This window comes from Ochlerotatus camptorhynchus, unplaced genomic scaffold (genome assembly GCF_037179485.1).
Source record: "Ochlerotatus camptorhynchus isolate MF236.1 unplaced genomic scaffold, CSIRO-AGI_Acam_v1.1 ptg000248l, whole genome shotgun sequence".
Classification (NCBI taxonomy): Eukaryota; Metazoa; Arthropoda; class Insecta; order Diptera; family Culicidae; genus Ochlerotatus; species Ochlerotatus camptorhynchus.
In genome coordinates, this window is record NW_027040738.1 from 1,083,101 (window position 1) to 1,108,895 (window position 25,795).

At 39.6% G+C, this 25,795-nt stretch overlaps 1 protein-coding gene across 1 annotated transcript in view; it reads left to right on the top strand.

Annotated features, from left to right (window-relative positions):
- The first annotated feature begins 9,550 nt into the window (after nt 1–9,550).
- LOC135704803 (inositol hexakisphosphate and diphosphoinositol-pentakisphosphate kinase-like) overlaps nt 9,551–25,795 on the top strand; it is an 84,451-nt gene continuing 68,206 nt past the window's right edge. The window contains exons 1-2 of the mRNA XM_065226318.1: nt 9,551–9,627; nt 9,854–10,143. Coding sequence (XP_065082390.1) covers nt 9,964–10,143 — 180 coding nt within the window. The 5' untranslated portion in view covers nt 9,551–9,627; nt 9,854–9,963. The remainder of the gene's footprint in view (nt 9,628–9,853; nt 10,144–25,795) is intronic.

Sequence of the window (25,795 nt, forward strand, 5' to 3'; positions counted from 1 at the left end):
GTTTCTTCCGTCGCGACGCAATCTCCGAATTCAGATCCGCTCACTGTGTGTTTTCGCAACGAAAGTCGGTTATTCACTAACACAAATGCAAAATGTGTTCACTGACGGGTTGGTGGAATGCATAAAATTGCATCCCGAATGCGACGCCGCTTGCACGGGTATATTTGTGTGCGTATTTGTTTACCGTTTAACCGTTTGCTCTGGCTGATGGAGTGCCACACGAAGTGGCTTGAAAATTTTTGCAATGTGACAAGTTTTCTGTACAGGAAGTGTTTGATTTTTTGGCTTCTCGAGCAAATCGACGGTGAGCGTTCATAAGGGCAAATGTTGCATCAAGCTGAAACGGAGAAAAACGAGTCTGAAATTTCGAGGGGGGTTTTCAAATCCAGGGTGTTTGGTTCCGGGTTTTACATATTTTCAGGGTATATAGGGCTCCTATAGTTATCAAAAATCCCCATGAAACATAGGGTCGGAAATGACTGCTAAGTGAGTTATTCAACATTTTATGTTTTTTTTTTGTATTGCCAACTTTGGTTAGCTATATTTTTTTAATCTTAATGTGGTTTTCTGATTTCAACATGTCAAATGAAAGATTAAAGTCTTAGCTATCAATGCTCTTTAAAAAAGAACTCGATTAAAGTTAATTATCATACATTAAAATTGAAAAGTATGTTGAAAGTACCAAAAAAACTGGTGAAATTTTATGAAATTTTCATTTCTGTTTATTTAGTTGTTCTACAAAACATTGTCCATGCAGTTCCCTAGATTTGTGCCTTTGGTAGTAACCTTGTAGTTTTTATGGTTTCTTCGTAATTATTGATTTAAAACAGCCATAAAAACTTGTGACGTTTTCTTAAAATGCGCTATAGTCACCCTATTCATTCGTACGTTCGGCTGTTGCAGTGGACTACGCACATGAAAATTTGGTGGAATGTTATTGTAAATGTTTAGCTACATTCTTAACTTTTGATTACAGCACATCTCCTGCGCCGAACGAAAACATAACTGCGGAGATGTTTCGCGGTATCGAATATTGCTCAGTCTCAGCAGAAAACACAACGAGAGACACCGAATCGGTGAATTCAACAGTTACAGGTCTTGTTCAATGATTCCACCAATATGACATTTCTTTATTTTTATTAGGAAATACAATATTCTGAGAGCGGAAGGGAGAGAAGTAGGTAGTGGTAATAAGTCGATGTCCTTTTTATTTCATAGCACTCGCAGCCCAGCTGCTTCTGTTACACACTTAGTTTTTTTTTTTACAGGAGTTAGTATTTTTACTGGATTTTTGGATTACTGACTCGGTTAAAATTCAAATGAATGTAACACATTTTCTCAACTTTGAATTTTTCACAGATTTTTTTAATTTACCGAAGAGTTCCGCAATTCAAAAACTCGGTAAAAATTACTAACTCGATAAGTGTGTGTATGGTTGGTGAAGAGGCTAGCATGTGGAGGGTATTCTCGGGCTAGTGAATGCCACCCTTCTTTCTTTCTTTCTTTTTCTTCGCATTTCAAGCTTATTGTATATCGCATATTACGAAAAAAAAAAACTAATTACTTATAGCAGAAGCAGTAATATCAACAATCAATACGAAACTAACGATTTTAAATTGGCTCACCACTTTAGTAGCCTATTGGTCCCAAGCAAACGATTAACGTACCCTATTCTAGTTGAAATTCTATGACTACACTATGTTTGTTTTGATTCGCTATGAAAGTTTGACAGATAACATCAGGGGTGTGTGGATTCATGCAGAACATGCAGGGGTGAGTGAAATAGCTTGGGACTGCTTGGGACCGTTGTTCTGGTACTGAGTGAGCCAAAAATAATAAAGATTTTCTTAGGGACCCAGTGGTCTTAGAGTTACAAACATAGTGTAGTAATAGAATTTCAACTAGATTAGGGTACGTTAATCGTTTGCTTGGGACCAATAGGCTACTAAAGTGGTGAGCCAATTTAAAATCGTTAGTTTCGTATTGATTGTTGGTCCAACTGTTGTAGTGGTGATCAAAATTATCTCGGGTTGCCTGAAAAATCGATTTTCCTAACACAGATTTTAAAAACGAATTCCATCTGGTCTCACTGAACGGTGCTTATTCAATCACCGTGTGTGGTAGTGTCCGGTCGGTCGTCAGTAGAAGCGGCAGCAGTGCTTTCGGCATGTGGCGTTGACGATTGTAAACAACGAAAGGCTGCCCGCAAGCAGCGAGCCACAGCCCACATTAGCGTCCATTCACCAAAGAAGGAGGAACAAGCCTCACCACTACTGATCGGGATCCATACTCGTGAGTCTCTGTGGGTCATCTATGCCAAGCGTGTCACCCTTGTTTCAAGCAACATACAGCTCGCCAGCCTCATCCGTGTTGAACAGCCTAATAGCTCAGCATTACTCAACCGTAGGTACCTACTTTTTTCTCGTCAATGTGGATGAAAATGCGAATTTGAGGATAAAATAGATGTGGTATGGGGGCGAACCCAGCGTAGTGGTTAACATCCATACCTCTCACGCCAAATTCACGAGTTCAAATCTCACCCCTGGACAAGTCACGAATGACCCAAGAGTGTTAAAGTGACTATAATAAAAAAAAAAAAAAAGATGTGGTATGAGGATGGATGAGGATGTATCGTTCCCCTTGACTGAATGTTTTTGAGAAAAGGTCCATATTTCGTTAAAATCAGCATTTATTTTAGAACACTCTTTTGGCGTTCTCTTATTCACCCCCAGAGGCTGAATCGATGGCTTAGTGTCTATTGACCACTTTGTCAAGCAGTTTTGGCGTGACTTTCTACCAGCGATTTCACAAAACTGGACCAACTAATTGCTATTTTTTTATGAAACGCACAAATGTTGGCTACTTTTCTCGTGGTTCTGGAAGAAAAAATCTCAAAATAATGCTTTATTTCAAGGTTCAAGTGGTAGTAAACGTCATTTTAACTGCTCGAATGAAGTGGTTAATTAAAAAGGCAAGAGACCGTGATATCGAGTCATCAGATTAACGAGAGCAGGATTAGCAACCGGTGGCAACTAACGATTTTAAATTGGCTCACTACTTGACCAGCCTATTGGTCCCAAGCAAACGATTAACGTACCCTATTCTAGTTGAAATTCTAGTGCTACATAATGTTTGTTTTGATTCGCTATGAAAGTTTGACAGATAAAATGAGGGGTTCGTGGATTTTCCTATGTTTCGAGGGGTACATCGATTGGCTTGGGACCGAAGATAGTACCAGAGCTGAGCCAAAAAGTTGAGTTCGTTTCTTCGGGACCTTCTAGTCTTAGAGTTATCTCTATGGGATTAGTGCACACTTAGAAAATAGTACCGAACTCGGTTTGATTTCAACCGAGTTTTTATCTGCTGAACGCTCGATAGTCTGTTCGGTTCAAAGAGGAATAACCGAGTTGTCGTTAGTTCTTTTTGCTACCCACAATCTGTCAAAGTTACCGAAAATCTCGGTTGACGAAAAATAAATTTAAGCAGAAATAACCGAACATCGGTTTACTCTAGGGTTTACTCAAGAATTACCGAACGCTGTCAAACAAACCGACCCACCTGTTGTAATTACGGAATGCGGTTCTCTTCGGTTTCCACTTCAAATCCTGGTTTGAATTTTAATTAAGGATGCGTTGCTTCGAATTTTCATAAAAATAAAACCAGCTTTGTCGAAGAAATGTATAAAATATATTTAATTTGTTTTTTTTTTGGTGAATAAAACCTTCCGTAACGCGAGTTACAGCGTGGAAAAGTACAGTCAAATAATATCACAGACTTTTTCACGGCAGTGGAAAAAAAACTATAGCACAAGATGCCTGCAAATAAAATCATATGATATACCGTATATACCGTTAGTTTCAAATACTTACAAAAAATTTCATTCAAATGTGCATCCTCCTGCTGCAGCTGCAGAACATCTTCCATTATTCTAAAGTTTTGCACACGTCTGACGAGCACACGCGAGAAAAAATGGCTGACTAATTTTAGACTCAGTTTAGAGAATTGATTTTTCGGTTAAAATTTCCGTCGTGAAGTTGAGCGCAACTGGAACGTTTGACGTTTAACACGTTTTAGTGAATATTCGGTTCAGTTTACCGAGTTTCTCGGTTTTCACGTAGCGAATTTGTAAATGTCGATACTTTACCGTACTTTTCGGTTCAGTCTTCATTTCTATCTGTCAAATTTTTACTATTTTACCTAAATTCGGGTCTGCTTCGATAAATACGTCTGAAAAAAATGTTTTTAAACCATTTATTCGGTTTCTCGTTGGTAACCGAAGAGGTTCGGTAGAAAATTAAACCGAGTTCGGTATTATTTTCTAAGTGTGTGGGTGGATACTAGATTATCGTTCCAGTTGAAAATCGAAAAAAAAAACCCACACGTGACAATCGATTTTACTTTCGTTCTGTGTGTTAAACACGATATTAAACATTCCGTCGGACATAGTGCACTGCACAGAAAAAAAGTTGTTGAATATTACATCCAAATAGCTGCACAGAGTTCATTCCACTGCACAGTGGTCCAGAATGCAGATTTAGGTGGAATGATATGTTTTGAGCCTGAAATTGAAACTTTAGACTAAAAGTCTCTTCTACAAAGTTGTTCCTTATAGTTAGGCCCTCATTTTTATGACAATGAATTCTAGGGTGGTTCCTATTATCATTAAAATCAAAAATCTAACTTTTTTGTTTGAATAAATTAAGGTATACATTCTTCAGCAAAGTTATAGCTGAGCTAATTTCAAGCAACTTTGTTGAATTTCACTTTTTTGTATCTCTTAAATTGGCCGATTTAGAGCTATTTTCTTGAATTGAGTTAGGGTGGCTCTTAAAAAAACAGTTTTTTTGCTCTATTTTTCTTATTTCGAATTTCTCAGCAAAGGTGTCTTGGTATAACTTTTAGATCTTGAGAAGGCGCAAATTTTTGCTGCACAAAGCTTGTCAATATCTTTCGCTGATCAAGAGTTATTGACGTTTGTATACTAAAAATATGCACTTTTCAAATGTTATTATCTCTGGTTGGGGCAAACAAAAAAAAAGTTTTTTTGCAGCATTTGAAAGGGCGTATGTTATTCTCAATAATATGAAAAAATTGGAGGTATGTTATTTTTTAAACTCGTATAAAATCAATTTGAATTTATTAATATTTTTTACTATATTTGGGTATATCTTTTTTATTAGAAGAGATACAGGCAACAAATTCAGCTATAAAACATTTGTCTTAAAGAGTTTTAAAAGTCTCTAGAAGATAACTTTCATGAGAATTTTCAAATAAAAAAGTTATTGCAAAAAAACTATTTTTTCCAGGAACACCCTAAGTCAACTCCGAAAAATTACTCTAAAATGAGAACGTTAAGAGATAGAAAAAAATTTTCTTCGACAAAGTTGCTTGCAAGTAACTTAACTACAACTTTTTTCAACAACACATGTTTATATTTTGTAAAACAAAAAAGTTAGTTTTAAAAATTCCCTAATTTGAGGACCACCCTGACGTTGGCAAACACCAAAAGAAGGGAATTTTTAAGAACAAAAACTTCTTCGAAGACACTAAATGTCCAAATATTGAAACAAATGTACTTGCATATTTTATATAAATTTGTCATTAGAGTGGTCCTATGAAATCCATCTTTTGCCAATAACTTTTTTATTTGAAATTTATCATGAAAGTCATCTTCTAAAGACTTTTAAAACTCTTTAAGACGAATGTTTTATAGCTGGATTTGTTGCCTGTATCTCTTCTAATAAAAAAGATATACTCAAATATAGTAAAAAATATGAATAAATTCAAATTGATTTTATACGAGTTTAAAAAATAACATACTTCCAATTTTTTCATATTATTGAGAATAACATACGTCCTTTCAAATGCTGCAAAAAAAATTTTTTTTTGTTTGCCCCAACCAGAGATATTAACATTTGAAAAGTGCATATTTTTAGTATAAAAACGTCAAAAACTCTTGATCGGCGAAAGATATTGACAAGTTTTGTGCAGCAAAAATTTGCGCCTTCTTAAGATCTAAAAGTTATCTGAAGACACCTTTGCTGAGAAATTCGAAATAAGAAAAATAGAGCAAAAAAACTGTTTTTTTAAGAGTCACCCTAACTCAATTCAAGAAAATAGCTCTAAATCGGCCAATTTAAGAGATACACAAAAGTGATATTCAACAAAGTTGCTTGAAATTAGCTCAGCTATAACTTTGCTGAAGAATGTATACCTTAATTTATTCAAACAAAAAAGTTAATTTTTGATTTTAATGATAATAGGAACCACCCTAGAATTCATTGTCATAAAAATGAGGGCCTAACTATAAGGAACAACTTTGTAGAAGAGACTTTTAGTCTAAAGTTTCAATTTCAGGCTCAAAACATATCATTCCACCTAAATCTGCATTCTGGACCACTGTGCACTGGTGGTGTAATATTACGTTGTTCGATGTATACCGATTTTGCGAACAAAATTACATCGGTTGATGTAATATTGTATCTGATTTTTGCTATTACATCATTATTTCATACATCAGCTTGAATTGGGTTCTTTAATTTTGAAAAATGTTTCGTTTTTTATACATCACCTGAAAGAGCTTCGTTTTCGGAGCACAGCGATATTTTTTTCGAACCCACACACTTTCATATCGATTTTTAAATCAAGATTTAAAGCAAAATAATAACTTCACTGTTTGACACTAAACTAACAAACTGACAGCTCGCTCCCATACAAAGTGACACCGAGGGACTCTAATAAGGTGATTTTTGCAAATGTAATCGTACTTATTTAAATAGTTCCAGTGTACCAAAATTGATGAAATTTTGGGTTTGGGTTCCATTTTTAATGCAGATTACGAATATGCATTTACCTCAATACCCTTAAAGAACCCAATTGCGTTGATCGATATTACATTTTTTTTTGCTGTGTGTATTCGCATATTTTGTTCGACCCTATCGACAGTGAGCATGCATAAGGGCCAATACGCGATGATCGATTCTCTTTATCGATTTTCTCTTTGCATTGCTACAGCTAAGCGAAACAATTTTCTAGAATTTGTTCAATGCAGAGTAGTAACAGCATAGAGGTAACTCTAAGACCACTGGGTCCCGAAGAAAATCATTATTATTTTTGGCTCACTCAGTACCAGAACAACGGTCCCAAGCAGTCCCAAGCTATTTCACTCACCCCTGCATGTTCTGCATGAATCCACACACCCCTGATGTTATCTGTCAAACTTTCATAGCGAATCAAAACAAACATAGTGTAGTAATAGAATTTCAACTAGAATAGGGTACGTTAATCGTTTGCTTGGGACCAATAGGCTACTAAAGTGGTGAGCCAATTTAAAATCGTTAGTTTCGTATTGATTGTTGGTAACAGGTTGTATTGGCTATCAAAAGCAACAGCAAACGCACCGAGAAACGTTAAATCTAGCGAGTTATTAACAAAAGAGAAAATCGACGAAGAGAATCGATCATCGCGTATAGGCCCTTATGCATGCTCACTGTCGCTATGATTAACGTACAGAACAAGAGGAAAATCAAAAGTCGCGTGATGGGTTTTTCCGATTTCCAACTTAACCAACAATATTAAATTTGATCTGCATGCGTGCCCCTCGGCCAAAACAGCTTGACAAAGCAATGACGCACATCGGACAAAGTGCTCTATTTTACACAGCCCTGTACGTACACGATGCGCTTGCGCTTGCGCTTCATCGCCCCCATGGTGGGTATATTATAAATGGTGATACAGCTTTGTCACTATATAGGCGAGGAGGTTGCGGGGGGGAAAAATGCGGTTCTAGAGCAAATTGTAAACAAACTCGGTCGCTGTCCCATACAAAAATCCAACATGGCTGAATCACGAATTTGACACATTAGAACACCTATATGTAGCCACCTTGATCGCCCCCAGCGCGCGGTGAATCCTTGATGCGATATTTTTTTCTTCTTTTGTTGTGGCTATCAATTTCGCATTACACTTTTCTTACTCCCAAGAAGAGTATTGTAAACTCATTAAACCACAATTTATTTCGATGGGAATCGATTTACCTCACTGATAAAATTTCAAAGATTATGTTTTAATGTGTCCCACTCATGAATTTTTGCAATGTGATCAACAAATGATAACTATGTGTCGGACACATACTTAATATTGTGTTCCTTGATGTGTATCGTGATGGGAATCGATTTACCTATTTAGCTCTTATTAAATTTCAGCAGTGAATTTTCAAATGAATGTATCTAATTTTGAAAACAAAAATTCAAACGTCAATTTGTAAAAACTCTAAGGGAAACTACGCTACCCGATAGTAAGGCTAGTTTGTGTGAGCGAGCTAAGATTTCCAACGAATCTAGATCAACATTTGAAGTAGGCGGATCAACGAAACGTAAACAATGACTTTAAACGCAAATTTCTCGAAAATCAAACACATCCACGCAATCTAACATGAGCATCTGATAGAGAAAACTTCCTATATCGAATAGCATTGTTACACACTTAATCTGGCTTGGTAAAATCTCCAACAGCCGATTACCTCGGCATTTACTTTTGCTGATATATCTGCAAAATATCTGTTTGTTAGCTGATATATCAGCAAAATGATATTTGTTAGCTGAGTTTCAGCAATTGTTTTACTGAATCTCAGCAAAATAAATTGCAGAACTACTCGGCTGTTGGAATCTCGGCGAAAAAATTTATGTGTGTAGTTTGCGTGGATTTGTTGTGATTTTGTGAAATTTACCTCTAAATCCATTCGTTTGGTTGATACACACTTAAAAAAATTCGCCGAGATTCCAACAGCCGAGTAGTTCTGCAATTAATTTTGCTGAGATTCAGTAAAACAATTGCCGAGACTCAGCTAACAAATATCATTATGCTGATATATCAGCTAACAAACAGATGTTTTGCAGATATATCAGTAAAAGTAAATGCCGAGGTAATCGGCTGTTGGAGATTTTACCGAGCTAGATTAAGTGTGTACAACTATTCCAAATGTTGGTCTAGACATTAACGTTTGAATCGCTGTTTACAAATGTTTACCGATCATAAAAATAAAACGTCGGTTTGTGTCTCGGTAGGTATAAGAAAGTGTTGAAGAGTGAATCTCACTGCTGGTGGATTGGATTCAAGAATTTGTTTTGATGATTTTTTTTCTCCAGCCGATGAGCCGAGCCGGGCCCAATGTAATTTAACCAGGTATAGCTATGTGAATCTTCTCTTTCACTCTCCCGCTGTTGAAATGGTTGATGGAGTGTGACGGTACTCCATCATCATGAGACACAAAAGAGACGACAAATTCTTCGAGACGTACCTGTTTACACTCATTGAGTCGAGCCGGCTTATATTGCATTCCGTTTTTCGCATGCGCATCAGAGCTCCTCGTAAACTCGGCTCTTTGCGTGCGTTTTTGACCACCGAAGATGTTCTCATCGGTCTGTTTGTTTTGTTCGCTTCATTGACAGCTGTCATTCATGGCATGTTTCTTTTTTCTTCTTTTTCTGTTACTGCAAAAAATGCAAACAAAGCTGGAAGTTTGTTCTGCCTCTGAGACAGGAGAGCCAGGGAGAGCCCATCAGGCAAGGAGTTAAAACTAAGATGTCGGATTTTCTCGAGGAACAAGACGAACTGTTATTGATTTATGTAAGCGGATAGATGTGCCGTCGGTTTGGTGGTTTGCCGTTTAAATTAATTCGTTTGGAAGCGTTTATGTTTGTGCTAATGATTGGTGTCAAGTTGTGATTCCGGCTCCGGTGGTTCGGTGCGAAAATCTGTTCAGTGTGACTGGACTTTCGCATTATTTTTTTTTTTCCATCGTGGATTGTGTGGTGGGTGTAGAGATAAAGAATATTAATTTTAAGTTCATCAGCATGTGCGATAAGAATAAGTTGATGTGTTCATGTAAATGAAATTGTGTGAAGGTTGGTGAAATTTTCGGAATAGTATAGTTACGTCGTAAATACTTGTGGAGTGCAAACCATGTCCTACACGGAGCTGGAATCGGGCTACCAGGGCCTGAAGCAGGACATCAACAGCAGCTGCGGGCTGGGAAGTAGCAGCAACAATGGCAGCGAAGGTAATGGAAGTGCTAGCCAGACACCCTCCGGAAGGCCTGGGTTCTACGTGGGAGACGATGGGGCCATCATCACCATCGGAAGGGTATGTAACTGCATTATTGATTAATATTGGGACCTGCGATGTTCTCCGGGCATTATCGATTAGTATATGACAGGGGAGCCCGAAGCTCGAGCGGAGGTTATATAACAAGGGCAAGGGTTGTACGTATGTACCTAAACGCCTTTCAGCGAAAGAGGCGCCCACAATCGATTTATGCTAATTTGGTGTTGGTGGGGGATGGATAAAAATAAATTTCCTCGTTATCGTTCGGAAGATGGCATTGACTTTGCATAAAGTTTCAAAAGAAGCAGCGAAGGAGGGTGGGTTTTTAAAAATAGATTTGATGCCAAAATGAAACCTGCTCTGCTCTTGTCGCAGGTAGATGGGTGGTAAACAGAGAGAGCAAATGCTGCAAACTCATGCTATCTGCTGCTCGCAGAAAAATTAGGTCATTGGGTCAAGGGCTTCGATGTAATTACATGCGATTTTGGCCAGGGATGATGTGTTAACACGTTGCGTTCTGGAAATTTTGTTAATATACATCAAATGCAGTTATCGAGCGTTGTGCCAACTGAAATCAGACATGTCATTCATACAGTAAATGATTCGATTCCATGCAACTCTGATTGGTATGAGCTCTAATAAATTTATTGATTTATTTGTCGTTGTGCCACTCGAACATCCAGCATGTAGGCTGCCCTCCAATGAACGGAGTATGTAAATTACAATCAGCTGCTTGGTGGAAGCAAATTGTTTACCGATGTAAATAAACTACTATTCTCTGTGTCAAAATAATATTGGTAATGTAAAAAAACGTGATCATAAAACCGGTTCTGAATTATAAACAACACTTGAGCCAGCCGTGCGGTGGCCTTCGATGAGGCTAGGCATCTTTGAATAATGATAGAAATTATCGTTCTGCGGTTCGATTTAATTATGTTCAATATCATAGTACGGTGACCCCACTCCAACGCGGACCCTTTGGAACTCGTTGGACGGCTTTCCTGATCCAATCCATAGTTATTTCGGAGCTGATTATAATAATACAATCTAGAGTAATGTGATGTCGACCATAATGCGGTTGGCTAGACAGTTTGATCGTTCTTGCGTCGAAAAGCAGAACTATCGAAAGGCCGAATTTCAAAAGGCAGAAAAACACTTGACCTGATTTATGGTTCTGTAACTGACAGGTTTTCGTTATGCTATCAATAAATTACAAATTACAAAACATAAGAAGGCAGAATTTTTGAAAAGACTGAATTTTCAAATGGCCGGATCCCAGAAGGCCGAATTCCAAAAGGCCTTTACGAATTCGGCCTTACAAAAGTTCTGCCTTCCGACCGCGACCCGTTTTGATCGGGTGGATTTGAAGTTTACCTTCTTCACCTTTGTTAAAACTGTAGTATTAGGTACAGAGGATTACATATTTTTCGAAGAAAAGTAGACGGACATTCCCAAATGTAGCTTCTTTTTCGAGCGTTTTGCCAGCTACCAACTTAGTGTTCTAGATGCATTCCCACAGTTATTAATTAGCCGATGGCTGTAGAACGGATCTTTCTCCCTAAGGACCCATTCAAATATTACATAGCGCAAGAGGGAATAATTATATTGATTACAATTTTCGATTACGTCTTCAAAGGGACGTTTCTGCTTTTGTAAACAAAGATTCAAAAGCCAATTTGTCGAAACTACTAGCACTAAAACCATCATAAGAAAGAAAAATGTTTTCCCAACAAGATGGTATTGTTAGTTTGCGTGTGAGTGCTTCTCTTGGAAGATTTTCTGATTTTCCCAAAATATGTCTTCCTCCTGTATGTTTTCTTTTTTCTACCGAAATTTTCTTATATTTTACACGGAAGCTAGTTCCAGCTTAACTATGACTTCGAGGTTCTTCTGACTTCCATCGAAAGATTCCTGAAGTTGAATCCTGATATATTTCGACTTTCTTCAAAACTGCTTCTGGCTTTCTCCTGAAGTTTCGTCCAACATCATCTGGCAGTTACTTGTCCAGACTTGTTCCGGATTGAGATCGGAATATTCTTATGATTTCTCCGGGAAGCCACAGAAGTCCTGCTGATTTGATCGGAAGAGTTTCTCCAAACTTTATCTAAAAGTCTCTTCCGGCTTACCCTGAAAGCACTTTCAAACTGTTCAAGCTTTAATTTATTACGTACCGGGAAAATCATCTCGTATGTACCGGGAAAAATCCGCGAATTAAAAAAAGATAACGGGTTGCCTCCGTGTATCTATAGGCTTTCTCCTGATCTTCATTTGGACTTCCGTCACAATTTCTGTTGACAGCACAGAAAAGAATTGTTGACTTTCTCCCGATTTTGTCGGTGGGCTTGCTCTACAACTTCCTGTGGATTTTCTCCAAATCTTCCTGTTGACGCTCTCCAGATTTTCTGCTGGACTTCCTCCAGGTGTTTCTGTTTACATCCTCCAGATATGTCTGTGGATCCTGTAGATTTCCTCCAGATCTTACAGCGGAATTCCTCCATATCTTTATGTGAACTTCTAGCTTTTCCTATGGACTTCCTTCATATCTTCCTGAAGAATTCCTCCAGATCTTTCTGTCGACTATCTCCAGATATTTATGTAGAGCTCCCCCAAATCTTCTTGTGGACTTCCTCCAGTTCTTTCTATAGAATTAATCCAGATCTTTCTGTCGGCTACCTCCAGATATTTCTGTAGAGCTCCTCCAAATCTTCCTGTGAATTTCCATCAGATCTTTCTGCTGAATTCCTCCAAATCTTTCTGTCGGCTATCTCCAGATATTTCTGTAGAGCTCCTCCAAATGTTTCTGTAGAGCTCCTCTAAATCTTCCTGAAAAATTCCTCCAGATCTTTCTGTCGACTACATTGAGATATTTCTGTAGGGCTCCTCCAAATTTTTCTGTCGACTTCCTCCAGTTCTTTCTATAGCATTCATCCAGATCTTTCTGTCGGCTACCTCCAGATATTTCTGTAGAGCTCCTCCAAATGTTTCTGTGAACTTCTTTCAGATCTTTCTGCTGAATTCCTCCAAATATTTCTGAAGACTACCTACAGATATTTCTGTAGAGCTCCTCCAAATGTTTCTGTCGACTTCCTCTAAATTTTCCTGAAAAATTCCTCCAGATCTTTCTGTCGACTAACTTCAGATATTTCTGTAGAGCTCCTCTTAAATTTCAGTCGACTACCTCTAAATTTTCCTGAAAAATTCTTCCGGAATCCTTCTGTCGGCTACCTTCAGATATATCTGTAGAGCTCCTCCAAATCTTCCTGTGGACTTCTTCCAGATCTTTCTGCTGAATTCCTCCAAATCTTTCTGACGACTACCTCCAGATATTTAGCTCCTCCAAATCTTCCTGTGGTCTTTCTCCAGATATGAATGTGGACTTCTTGTAGAATTTTCTCCAGATCTGTGGACCTTCAAGTAGTTTTGTGAATTTTCTTCAAATCTTCCTGTGGATTTTTTTTTTCAGAATCTTCTTGTAGTATTCCTCCGATCTTCCTGTGAGCTTTCTCCAGATCTTTCTGTGGATTTCCTCTTAGTCTTTTTGTGGACTTCCTCTAACTTTTCGTATAGATTTCCTCCAAATCTTCCTGTGAATTTCTTCCAGGTCTTTCTGCTGAATTCCTCCAGATCTTTCTGTCGACTATCTCCAGATATTTCTGTAGAACTCCTCCAAATTTTTCTGTCTGTTTCTTCTTAATTTTCCTGATAAATTCCTCCGGAATCTTTCTGTCGCCTATCTCCAGATATTTCTGTAGAGCTCCTCCAAATCTTCTTGTGGACTTCCTCCAGTTCTTGCTATAGAATTCATCCAGATCTTTCTGTCGGCTACCTCCAGATATTTCTGTAGAGCTCCTCCAAATGTTTCTGTGAACTTCTTCCAGATCTTTCTGCTGAATTCCTCCAAATCTTTCTGACGACTACCTCCAGATATTTCTGTAGAGCTCCTCCAAATCTTCCTGTGGGCTTCCTCTAAATCTTCCTGAAAAATTCCTCCAGATCTTTCTGTCGGCTACCTCCAGATATGTCTGTAGAGCTCCTCCAAATCTTCATGTGAACTACTTCCAGATCTTTCTGCTGAATTCCTCCTAATCTTTTTGGCGACTACCTCCAGATATTTCTGTAGAGCTCCTCCAAATCTTCCTGTGGGCTTTCTCCAAATATGAATGTGGACTTCTTCCAGTTATTTCTATGAATTTTCTCCAGATCTGTGGACTTCCTCCAAGTAGTTTTGTGAACTTTCTCCAGCTATTCCTGTGGATTTTTTTTTCAGAATCTTCTTGTAATATTCCTCCGATCTTCCTGTGAACTTTCTCCAGATCTTCCTGCGGACTTCCTTGATGTCTTCGTGTGGACTTCCTCAAAGTCTTTTTGTGGACTTCCTCCAGGTTTTCCTGTGGACTTTCTCCAGACCTTCCTGTGGACTTTCTCCAATTCTTCCTGTGGACTTCCTCAAGATCTTCCTACGGACTCTTCCTGTGAACTACTATTGATTTTCCGCAAATCTTCCTGTGCAATTCCTCCAAATCGTTCTGTGAGCTTCCTCCGAATCTTCCTGTGAACTTTCTCCCGATCTTTCTGTGGATTTTCTTTAGGTCTTTCAGTGTGCTTCTTCCTGAAGAACTATTATATTTCTAGATAGAGCTGGAATTAGGGCCCAACAGCTTTTGTAAACAATGAATTCTCTCGATGATTTCTAGAAAGTCGAAGATCGCCCACGCAAATCAACATCGCCATCAGGTAGGGGAAGTCTTCCCCTACCCGATGGTTATGTTGGATTGCGTGGGTGTGCCTTGAATTCCTAGAAACCATCGAGAGTAGTCATTGTTTACAACAGCTGTTACGCCCTAATTCCTGCTCTATCTAGACTTGGAAATTCCCTTTATTTTTTTTTCTCTTCCTTGTACTTCCAAATTTCCCTGAACTTCGCTTCGAAAGTTGCTTGCACGTCATGATGTTCCCTTCAAAAGTATCATGCACTTCCGTGTTCAAAATTCTCTTAAACGCCGATTCGAAAGATCCTAGAACATATCTAAGGAAGTTCCTTGGACACCCTTTCGGATGTTCTTTGAATCTCCCTTCGGCAGTTTGTTGAAATTTCCTTCGAAAGTGTCTTGAGCTCTTGAACTTCTCTTAGGAAGTTCTTTGAGCTACCCTTTGGGATTTTCTTGAGCATTGCTTCGGAAGTTCCCTGATCTTCCTTTCGAAGGATGTTTTTTGCACTTCCCTTTGGAATTTCCTTGTTCTTCTCTTAGAAAGTTCCTTGAACGTCCCTTCGGAAATCCCTCGAACATCCCTTCGGAAGTTCATTGATGTTCCACCAATTCGGAATATCATCCCAACTTTATGTGGTATGGTCGTACCATCTATACTATCGTTAGTGTATGGTACCCGTTTATTAGGGTTCCTTTCAAAATTCCCTGGAACTTCACTTTGGAAGATCCTAGAGCTTACCTAAGGAAGTTCCTTGGACACCGTTTCGGATGTTCAATGAAGTTTGGAATCCAAGATGGCCGGTTTTCTAAAAAACTGTCAAATACCCACAATATGGGTATTTCTAGAACGGGGATGGTTATTTTTGAAAAGAAGACAACGTTTAGATGTCAAAAATTCGAGGTCCGCTGCCATTTTGAAATCCAATACGGTAGTCACCTGTTTTAGAAATGCTGTTAAATACCCTACAATATGGATTTTTTTTCCGAACGGTGACGACGTTTAGTTAGAGGTCGAAAATTTATATTTTACGCCATTTTGGAATCCAAGATGGCAGCCATCGGTTTTAGAAATACTGTCAAATACCCAACAATATGGGTATTTTCTAAACGAGGACGACGTGTAAATTTCAAAATTTGAAGCCCGCTGCCATTTTGGTATCCAAGATGGCGGCCATATTTTTTTTCTAAATAACTGTCACATAACCAAAAAATGCAAGTGATGTTCAACTCTGCACATCCCAATCTGTCTGAGTACTTTGTCTGTGCCGAAAGCTAGGTCAAGCGTTGTGCGGAACGTGCCGAAAGTGTGGCAATCAAGGTATCAGTCTCAGTAACCCATAAGTTTGGCAACCCTGCACTTATGACTTTTGAGACTGTGTGTTTACATTTTCAAGTCAAGGCCGGAAAAAAATTGTGAAACTTAATTCCAAGATAATATTCAACGATCTGATCGCTGGTCATCCGGTTCAAGGAAGTGGCACTCGAAACTTAGCCCCTCCGCGAGAAGGAGAGAGGTGACTGATGGCAGAAGCTATCCATCCAGGAGAAGACAGTTCTGTACCGTGCGTCATTCTGGCAGTTGTTTGCCGAAACCAAGTACCCAACCGGCAAGTGGAAGATGAATCTTGTCGGCATTTTCATCATGCTACTCGGGCAATGCTACAACATGAAACATGAAACATGATGACTAGCTCCTCCTTGTATCTACTTGTTGTTCCTTCAAATTTTTTTTTCTTGGTCATGCCAAAATCGAATATTAATCTCTCAGAAACTGCTGCTGGTTCAAATTGCATTCATTAATACCGCGATTCAGAATGCCTCCGTTACCTCCGATGTGGTTACCTTCAAAATTTTGTTATCAGTATCTTTCTTAATGTTGCTGTTCCCGTCGGTGTTAAGAAGAGTTGCAAAAGAGCGTAGAGAGACTGCAAACCGGTAATACGGGATCCACTGACTACGCCAGCCTCCACAGTCAATCGAATCCGAGTTCAGTCCATAGATTGAGCTTAATGCTGACTGATTGGTGAACGATTGCAGATACATCTGAAGATGGTAGGTGAACGATCCGGGCTTACCCATACAATTGACTTTCGTTTCGGATCCTATGGCCATCGAGGTAATACTTAATTCTAGTTAATTCTGGTCTATTTGGCGGGGCGTGCTGACTTTGACTAATTTGTTTGGACTTCCCTGAAACTATGAACATCTCTCAAAAGCCGTGTGGACTTTCTGTAGAGGTTCATCACTCAGAAAATAATTAGAGTCTCGTCAATTATACAATCTCTTATTATGATTGGGATTGGATTTTGAAATCCAAGTTGGTAACCATCCGTTGCAGAAAAACTGTTAATTACCGAACAATATGGGTATTTACGAAACGAGGACAACGTGTAGATGTCAAAATTCTATGTCCGCCCCCCATTTTGGAATCCAAGATGGTGGACATCGGTTTTTGAAAAACAAAACTGTCCAATACCCACTATATGCATAGTTTCGAAACGGGGACAACGTGTACAGGTCAAAAATCTATGTCCGCTGCCAATTTGGAATACAAGATAATGATCATCGGTTAAAAAAACTGCCAAATACAGGTGGACCTTGATTTTGACATGTTCCGATTTTGGTATGTCTCGATTTTGAAAACATGGTATTCCAAAAAAAAATATGAAAATTTGGCAACACCAAAAAATATATCGGGGAAATGGATGTAATGCCGGCCTAAATGCCCCTAATTAGGGCCCATACATACATTCAGCAATTGACTAAATTTTCAATAGTGACCAAAAATATCCATTAGTACCGTCCCAATGACGGGTTCCGAAATAATTCGTTTTAAAAAGACCTTGGTGTATTTGACAGTTTTTTTAATTCTAAACCGATTATCGTTATTTCGGATTCCAAAATGGTGTCCCATACCGAATTTTCATATCTACACGTCATCCCCGGTCCGGAAATACCAAAATAGTAGGGTATTAGACAGTTTATTTTTTTCAAATACCGAATGCGCCATCTTGGATTCTTAAATGGCGACCAACATCGATTTTTGACCTCTTCAATTCGTCTCCGTTTGGAAAATACCCATATTGTAGGGTATTTGATAGTATTTATAAAATCGATGGTTGCCATCTTGGATCCCAAAATGGCGTCCAACATCGAATTTCGACCATAAAACGTCATTTCCGTTCCCGAAATACCCATATTGTGGGTATTCGACAGTTTTTATAGAACCAATGGCCGCCATCTTGGATTTCTAAATGACGTTAAGCATCGATATTAGACCTCTACAATTCGTCCCCATTCCGGAAATACCCGTGTAGGGTATATTACAGTTGTAGGGTATATTACAGTTGTTCTAAAACCCAAGTCTGCCATTTTGGATGTTTGACAGTTTGGAGTTTGGATTCCAAAATGACGCGCAACATCGATTTCCAGCTTCTACACGTCATCCACGTTCCGGAAATGCTCATATTGAAGGGTATTTGACAGTGTTTCTAAAACTGATGGCCGCCATCTTGGATTCCCTACATCGATTTTCGACCTCTACACGTCACCTCTGCTCCGTAAATACTCATATTGCACAGTAACACCCTTATGAGTAAGTTTTCGAGACATAACATATGCAGGGGGTTTGCATGTACACTGGCGCCGCGTAGTACGAGAGTTCTGAACTAACATGACTACCACCCGAAAATATTTGGCCACCTGTACAACTTTGCCGAAGACAGTAACCTTCTATATGGCCAGAATTTTGAGATACAGAATGTACAGGAAATTCATCTGCACACTAGTACCACGTAGTGTGAGAGTTCTGAATCAACATGATGACCATCCGAAAGGACTTAACCACCTAAACAGCTTTGCCGAAGACAGTAACCTTCTAAAGGGTGTCCACGATGAAATTGCCACACACAAAATTGATTCGCAAAATTCGAGTTTTCATCCGATTGCCATCAAATTTTCAGGGATTGAGAAATAACTATTAAACTTCATTTTACCATTTTACTCGTATTTTATTTACAGTCCATACGCAAATGCCCGCACCTTGGCCTTAACCCCGGCCATAAGATTCTGCACAACCTGTGAATCAACCGTTTTTTTGCATGTAAACCCATACTTTCTTCAGTTCCTCGACTGTCTTCACTACCTTAGGTCGTTTAAGAAGGTGCTGCTTTATAATCGCCCAGTACTTCTCGATGGGGCGGAGCTCCGGAGTGTTGGGAGGGTTGAACATTTTCGGCACGAAATTGACCTTATTGTCCGCATACCACTTCAGCACGTCCTTGGAGTAGTGGCATGAGGCCAAATCCGGCCAGAAGATTGTTGGGACGTTGTGGGCCTTCAGGAGAGGAAGCAACCGCTTCTGGAGGCACTCTTTTATGTACACCTGTCCGTTCATCGTGTCCTGGGTCACGAAGGGTGCACTCCGCTTCCCGCACGTGCAGATGGCTTGCCAAACCAGGAATTTCTTCGCAAATTTGGACATCTTCTGAGTGCGGACATGCTCCGGAACGCTGAACTTATCCTTGGCCGTGAAAAACAGGTTGCCGGGGATCTGTTTGAAGTCGGCCTTCACATATGTTTCGTCGTCCATGATGCAGCATTCAACTTTCGTCAGCATGTTGAGGTACAACTTCCTGACACGGGTTTTGGCGGACTTGTTATGCTTCTCGTCGCGATTAGGGGCCTTTTGTACCTTGAACGTTCGAAGCCCAGCCTTAGTTTTGGCCTTCTGGACAAAACATCGGCTTAGGTGCAGCTTCTTAGCCACATCCCTAACGGAGGCGTTCGGATTTCGGTTGAAGGCCCCAACTACGCGGTTGTGATTTTTGGTGTTGTACGGAATACTTTTTCCTTCACTTCTGGGCTTCCGATTGGTGGTCAACCGTTCCTCGAACCGCTTAATCACTCGCGACACCGTGGAATTCGCGATTCCCAACGTTTTAGCGATGGAACGATGCGAGAGATCCTTGTTCTCGTGATGAATGCGCAAGATTTTATCACGCACGAGCTGTTCTTTCGACTCCATTTCCGCGAGTTTTGATCACAGGACTTTAAAACTTGCAGGAAGTAAATAATGCACTATGAACTAAATCCACTTAAATTTTCATTAAATTCTACCCAACGGTTAAAAAGTTAGAGCAATTTCATAGTGTGGCAATTTCATCGTGGACACCCTTTATGAACATCTCTCAAAAGCCGTGTGGACTTTCTGTAGAGGTTCATCACTCAGAAAATAATTAGAGTCTCGTCAATTATACAATCTCTTATTATGATTGGGATTGGATTTTGAAATCCAAGTTGGTAACCATCCGTTGCAGAAAAAACTGTTAATTACCGAACAATATGGGTATTTACGAAACGAGAACAACGTGTAGATGTCAAAATTCTATGTCCGCCCCCCATTTTGGAATCCAAGTTGGCGGACATCGGTTTTTGAAAAACAAAACTGTCCAATACCCACTATATGCATAGTTTCGAAACGCAGACGACGTGTACAGGTCGAAAATCTATGTCCGCTGTCAATTTGAAATACAAGATGGCGGTCATCGGTTTAAAGAAAACTGTCAAATACAGGTGGATCTTGATTTTGACATGTTCCGAGTTTGGCGTGTCTCGATTTTGAAAACATGGTATTCCAAAAAAAAATATGAAAATTTGGCAACACCAAAAAATATATCGGGGAAATGGATGTAATGCCGGCCTAAATGCCCCTAATTAGGGCCCATACATACATTCAGCAATTGACTAAATTTTCAATAGTGACCAAAAATATCCATTAGTACCGTCCCAATGACGGGTTCCGAAATAATTCGTTTTAAAAAGACCTTGGTGTATTTGACAGCTCTTTTTATTCTAAACCGATGATCGTTATTTCGGATTCCAAAATGGTGTCCCATACCGAATTTTCACATCTACACGCCAAACCCGGTCCGAAAATACCAAAATAGTAGGGTATTAGACAGTTTTTTCAAATACCGAATCCGCCATCTTGGAATCCTAAATGGCGTCCAGCATCGATTTTTGACCTCTTCAATTCGTCTCCGTTCGGAAATTACCCATATTGTAGGGTATTTGATATTATTTCTAAAATCGATAGTTGCCATCTTGAATCCCAAAATGGCGTCCAACTTCGAATTTCGACCATAACACGTCATTTCCTTTGCAGAAATACCCATATTGTGAGTATTTGACAGTTTTTATAGAACCAATGGCCCCCATCTTGGATTTTAAAACGAAGCCTAGCATAATTTTTCGACCCCCTTCCGGAAATACCCATATTGTAGAGTATATGACAGTTTTTCCTAAAATCGATGGCTGCCATCCTGGATGTTTGACAGTTTTTCGAAAACTGATGGTCGCCATATTGGATTCCAAATTGACGTGCACCATCGATTTCCAGCTTCTACGCGTCATCTTCCGAAGACAGTAACCTTCTATATGGTCAGGATTTTGAGATACAGATTTCACAGGAAATGCCACGCATTGTGAAAGTTCTGAACCAAAATGACCACCATCCGAAAGGACTTGGTCACCTGAACAACTTTGCCGAAGACAGTAACCTTCTATATGGTCAGGATTTTGAGATACAGCTTATACAGGAAATGCCACGTATTGTGAGAGTTCTGAACCAAAATGATCACCATCCGAAAGGACTTGGCCACCTGAACAACTTTGCCGAAGACAGTAACCTTCTATATAGCCAGGATTTTGAGATACAGAATGTACAGGAAGTTCATCTGCACACTAGTGCCACGTATTGTGAGAGTTCTGAACCAAAATGATCACCATCCGAAAGAACTTTGCCGAATACAGTAACCTTCTATATGGCCAGGATTTTGAGATACTGCTTATACAGGAGATGCCACGTATTGTGAGAGTTCTGAACTAAAATGATCACCATCCGAAAGGACTTGGCCACCTGAACAACTTTGCCGAAGACAGTAACCTTCTATATGGTCAGGATTTTGAGATACAGAATATACATGTAGTTTATCTGCACACTAGTGCCACGTATTGTGAGAGTTCTGAACCAAAATGATCACCATCCGAAAGAACTTTGCCGAATACAGTAACCTTCTATATGGCCAGGACTTTGAGATACTGCTTATACAAGAAATGCCACGTAGTATGAGAGTTCTGAACTAAAATAATCATCATCCGAAAGGACTTGGCCACCTGAACAACTTTGCCGAAGACAGTAACCTTCTATATGGTCAGGATTTTGAGATACAGAATATACATGTAGTTTATCTGCACACTAGTGCCACGTAGTGTGAGAGTTCTGAACCAACATGATCACCATCCGAAAGCACTTGTCCACCTGAACAACTTTGCCTAAGACAGTAACTTTCTATATGGCCAGGATTTTGAGATACAACTTCTACAGAAAATTTGTGTGCACACTAGTGCCACGTATTATGAAAGTTCTGAACCAAAATGATCACCATCCGAAAGGACTTGGCCACCTGAACAACTTTGCCGAAGATAGTAACCTTCTATATGGCCAGGATTTTAAGATACAACTTATACAGAAAATTTGTGTGCACACTAGTGCTACGTATTATGAGAGCTCTGTGAACCAAAATGATCACAATCCGAAAGGACTTGGCCACCTGAACAACTTTGCCGAAGACAGTAACCTTCTATACGGCTAGGATTTTGAGATACAGCTTATACAGGAAGCTTGTGTGCACACTAGTGCCACGTATTATGAAAGTTCTGAACCAAAATGACCACCATCCGAAAGCACTTGTCCACCTGAACAACTTTGCCTAAGACAGTAACCTTCTATATGGTCAGGATTTTGAGATACAGAATGTACAGGAAGTTCATCTGCACACTAGTGCCACGTATTGTGAGAGTTCTGAACCAAAATGATCACCATCCGAAAGAACTTTGCCGAATACAGTAACCTTCTATATGGCCAGGATTTTGAGATACTGCTTATACAGGAGATGCCACGTATTGTGAGAGTTCTGAACTAAAATGATCACCATCCGAAATAACTTGGCCACCTGAACAACTTTGCCGAAGACAGTAACCTTCTATATGGTCAGGATTTTGAGATACAGAATATACATGTAGTTTATCTGCACACTAGTGCCACGTAGTGTGAGAGTTCTGAACCAACATGATCACCATCCGAAAGCACTTGTCCACCTAAACAACTTTGCCTAAGACAGTAACTTTCTATATGGCCAGGATTTTGAGATACAACTTCTACAGAAAATTTGTGTGCACACTAGTACCACGTAGTGTGAGAGTTCTGAACCAAAATGATCACCATCCGAAAGGACTTGGCCACCTGAACAATTTTGCCGAAGACAGTAACCTTCTATATGGCTAAGATTTTGAGATACAGCTTATACAGGAAGTTTGTGTGCACACTAGTGCCACGTATTATGAAAGTTCTAAACCAAAATGATCACCATCCGAAAGCACTTGGCCACCTGAACAACTTTGCTGAAGACAGTAACCTTCTACATAGCCAGGATTTTGAGATAGAGCTTATACAGGAAATTTGTGTGCACACTAGTGCCACGTATTGTGAGAGTTCTGAACCAATATGATCACAATCCGAAAGAGGGAGCGGAACATTTATCCGAAGGATGTTTCGCCGAATGGGTCATTTCGCCGAAGAGCAAGCCATTTTCTACGGGTTTGAACTTTTCTCAATGCTCAGTAAATTTTGAAATCAGCCTCTAAGAAGGTTCGATTTTTTCAACCTGGCAAGCTATTCTAATGTAATGCTTTCTTCTTTTGAACATGAGTAGTTCTTTTGAGTTGTACTGATTTAAGAAATTTTTAAATAATCAATATTTTTGATTCATAGGAATGCTTCCTTCTGTTAAACATGAGCATCTCTTTCGAGTTGTACTGATTTCGGATTTTTTTTAAATAATCAATGTATTACATTTTAGAAATGACCCATTCGGAGAAATCACCCATTCGGCGAAATATTCGAAAGGATTGGTCACCAGAACAAATTTGCTGAAGACTACTACCTTCTATATGGCCAGCATCTCGAGATATAGAATATACAGGAAGTTCATGTGATAATGTACAGTGAGTAATATGAAAGTGAAGCGCCTCTTGCGGCGTAATTCCCAATTAAACCCGAATCAAATGACACAGGCTTGTTGGCTTAACACAGTACAACAACTTTGTCGAAGGCAGTATAGCTTTATATATTGAAAAAAATAAGACAACCCACCACAGCCCCTATTAGTGAAAATCCAATAAGCTGTCGGTATCCCAGCAATAAGTACTCCGACAATAAGTATTCCTGACTGTATACGACCTCAAGTAACGCCAAGTTCAAACAATTTCCGTGATACAAGAAATCAATTGTCACCATTGCTCTTGTATCACGAAAACAACACAACTCCCTAATCGGAACAAGGCATCACTTCTGGTCGTACATCACACATAGTCAACTCTGATTGACAAGCATCCCATTAGTTGTCTGCGTAATTTCTCAATTATTTTCAAATTCTCCTAATACCGCCCAGATGTTACGCCAAAAAGAAAAAAATACCCAGAGTCTATAAATGGGCACATATTTCAATATGTAAAATCAATAACTTCCTCTATTTCCGTTTCCAGTACATGTAGGTATTTCCAACGCGTAGAAAACTCTATTGCGCGCCGACAGCGAGAGGAGAGAACCGTGTCGCGTCGCAGTCTCGCATATATGGAGCCAGCCCAGCGAGCGACAGCGTAGCGATGCCCAGTCGGCAGTCGGTCGGCAGTATGCTCACGAACGTCGCGCTGGAAAGAATACATTTGCTGGTTCGCTCCCTTTGCTGGTTTTGGTCGCGCTGTTTTTTTGTTGTTGTTGTTGTTCAAGAAGATCCGAGAGATTCGAACGCGGAGAAACAGAAGAGAACGGACGGTCGGTCGGTCGGTGATAAGAAAATCCAAAATCAACACCCCAGTTCGTAATTTAGTCATAGTGGTTCCTCCTTGTTTCGAAATTATGGCTGATTTGGTTTTCGCTTTGCGGAATAGGTGGTCCAATTGAAACGATTGAAAGTCACGTGAGAACGAAAACGAGCGCGTGTGGTGAAGATTCGCTGGCAGAAGGTCGTAGAGTACTAAAAGTGTAGATGGTTGTGAGAAGCTGGAAAGATCAATACTGATATACTACGCGGTTTGAATTGAATGAGGTGCCTTTCGGGTAGTCATAAACGGTGCAGATGAGCGTATTTCACCCTTAGTAATTGTTTCCAAGGGTTTTGACTTGTGCGGTTGTTGATTCTGAACTAGATTTTATGAAGAACAGGCACGGTCGCCATGTAGATTGATTTACCTCAACATGGTGACCCTGCCGTCAATGAATTACCCGATTGATCCCAATTTGCAAATTGCCATCGAAATAGCGTCTTTTTCGATCATTGTTTTTCCGTTATCAGTGTAACGACGTCCATCTCTCTTTCTTATCAAACGTCACATAGCGAAGATAAACTTGTGACGTTGCCTTGTTGTCTCCCTCGGCTGGGCAATAAGACTTTTATTCCGTGTCAGCTCAGTGGCAGGCGGTAATTTGTTACCATCAAAGCTGGAAAGATAATAGCGAGTTTTAATCCGGTGTGGATGGCGCCCGTCCCGGTAGTTTCAATTACGCTTCCATCTCGAACGACCTTTCCGTGTGGGATGGCTTTCCATTTGCCTTGCATTTAATTCGCAGCTCATTAGCATAGGCCGACACCTTGGATGACCAGACGGGTGTGACCAGCTTTTGCTAATTTGTTGACATCTCTCATTTGCCGTTTAGCAGCTTACTTGCTGTCGTCTAAATGGGGCAATATCGCCTGAAATAAACAAAGTATATTTGCTAGTACGTTTTGCACCCAAATTGTACTCAAATTCCATAACATTGAGTAAGCATCCATTGACAGATTTTAGCTGACGCTCGTACGTTTAAATTTTGTATTTATATAAGCAGTCATCATCCCCCACGTTCGTGGACGTTCGTTAGA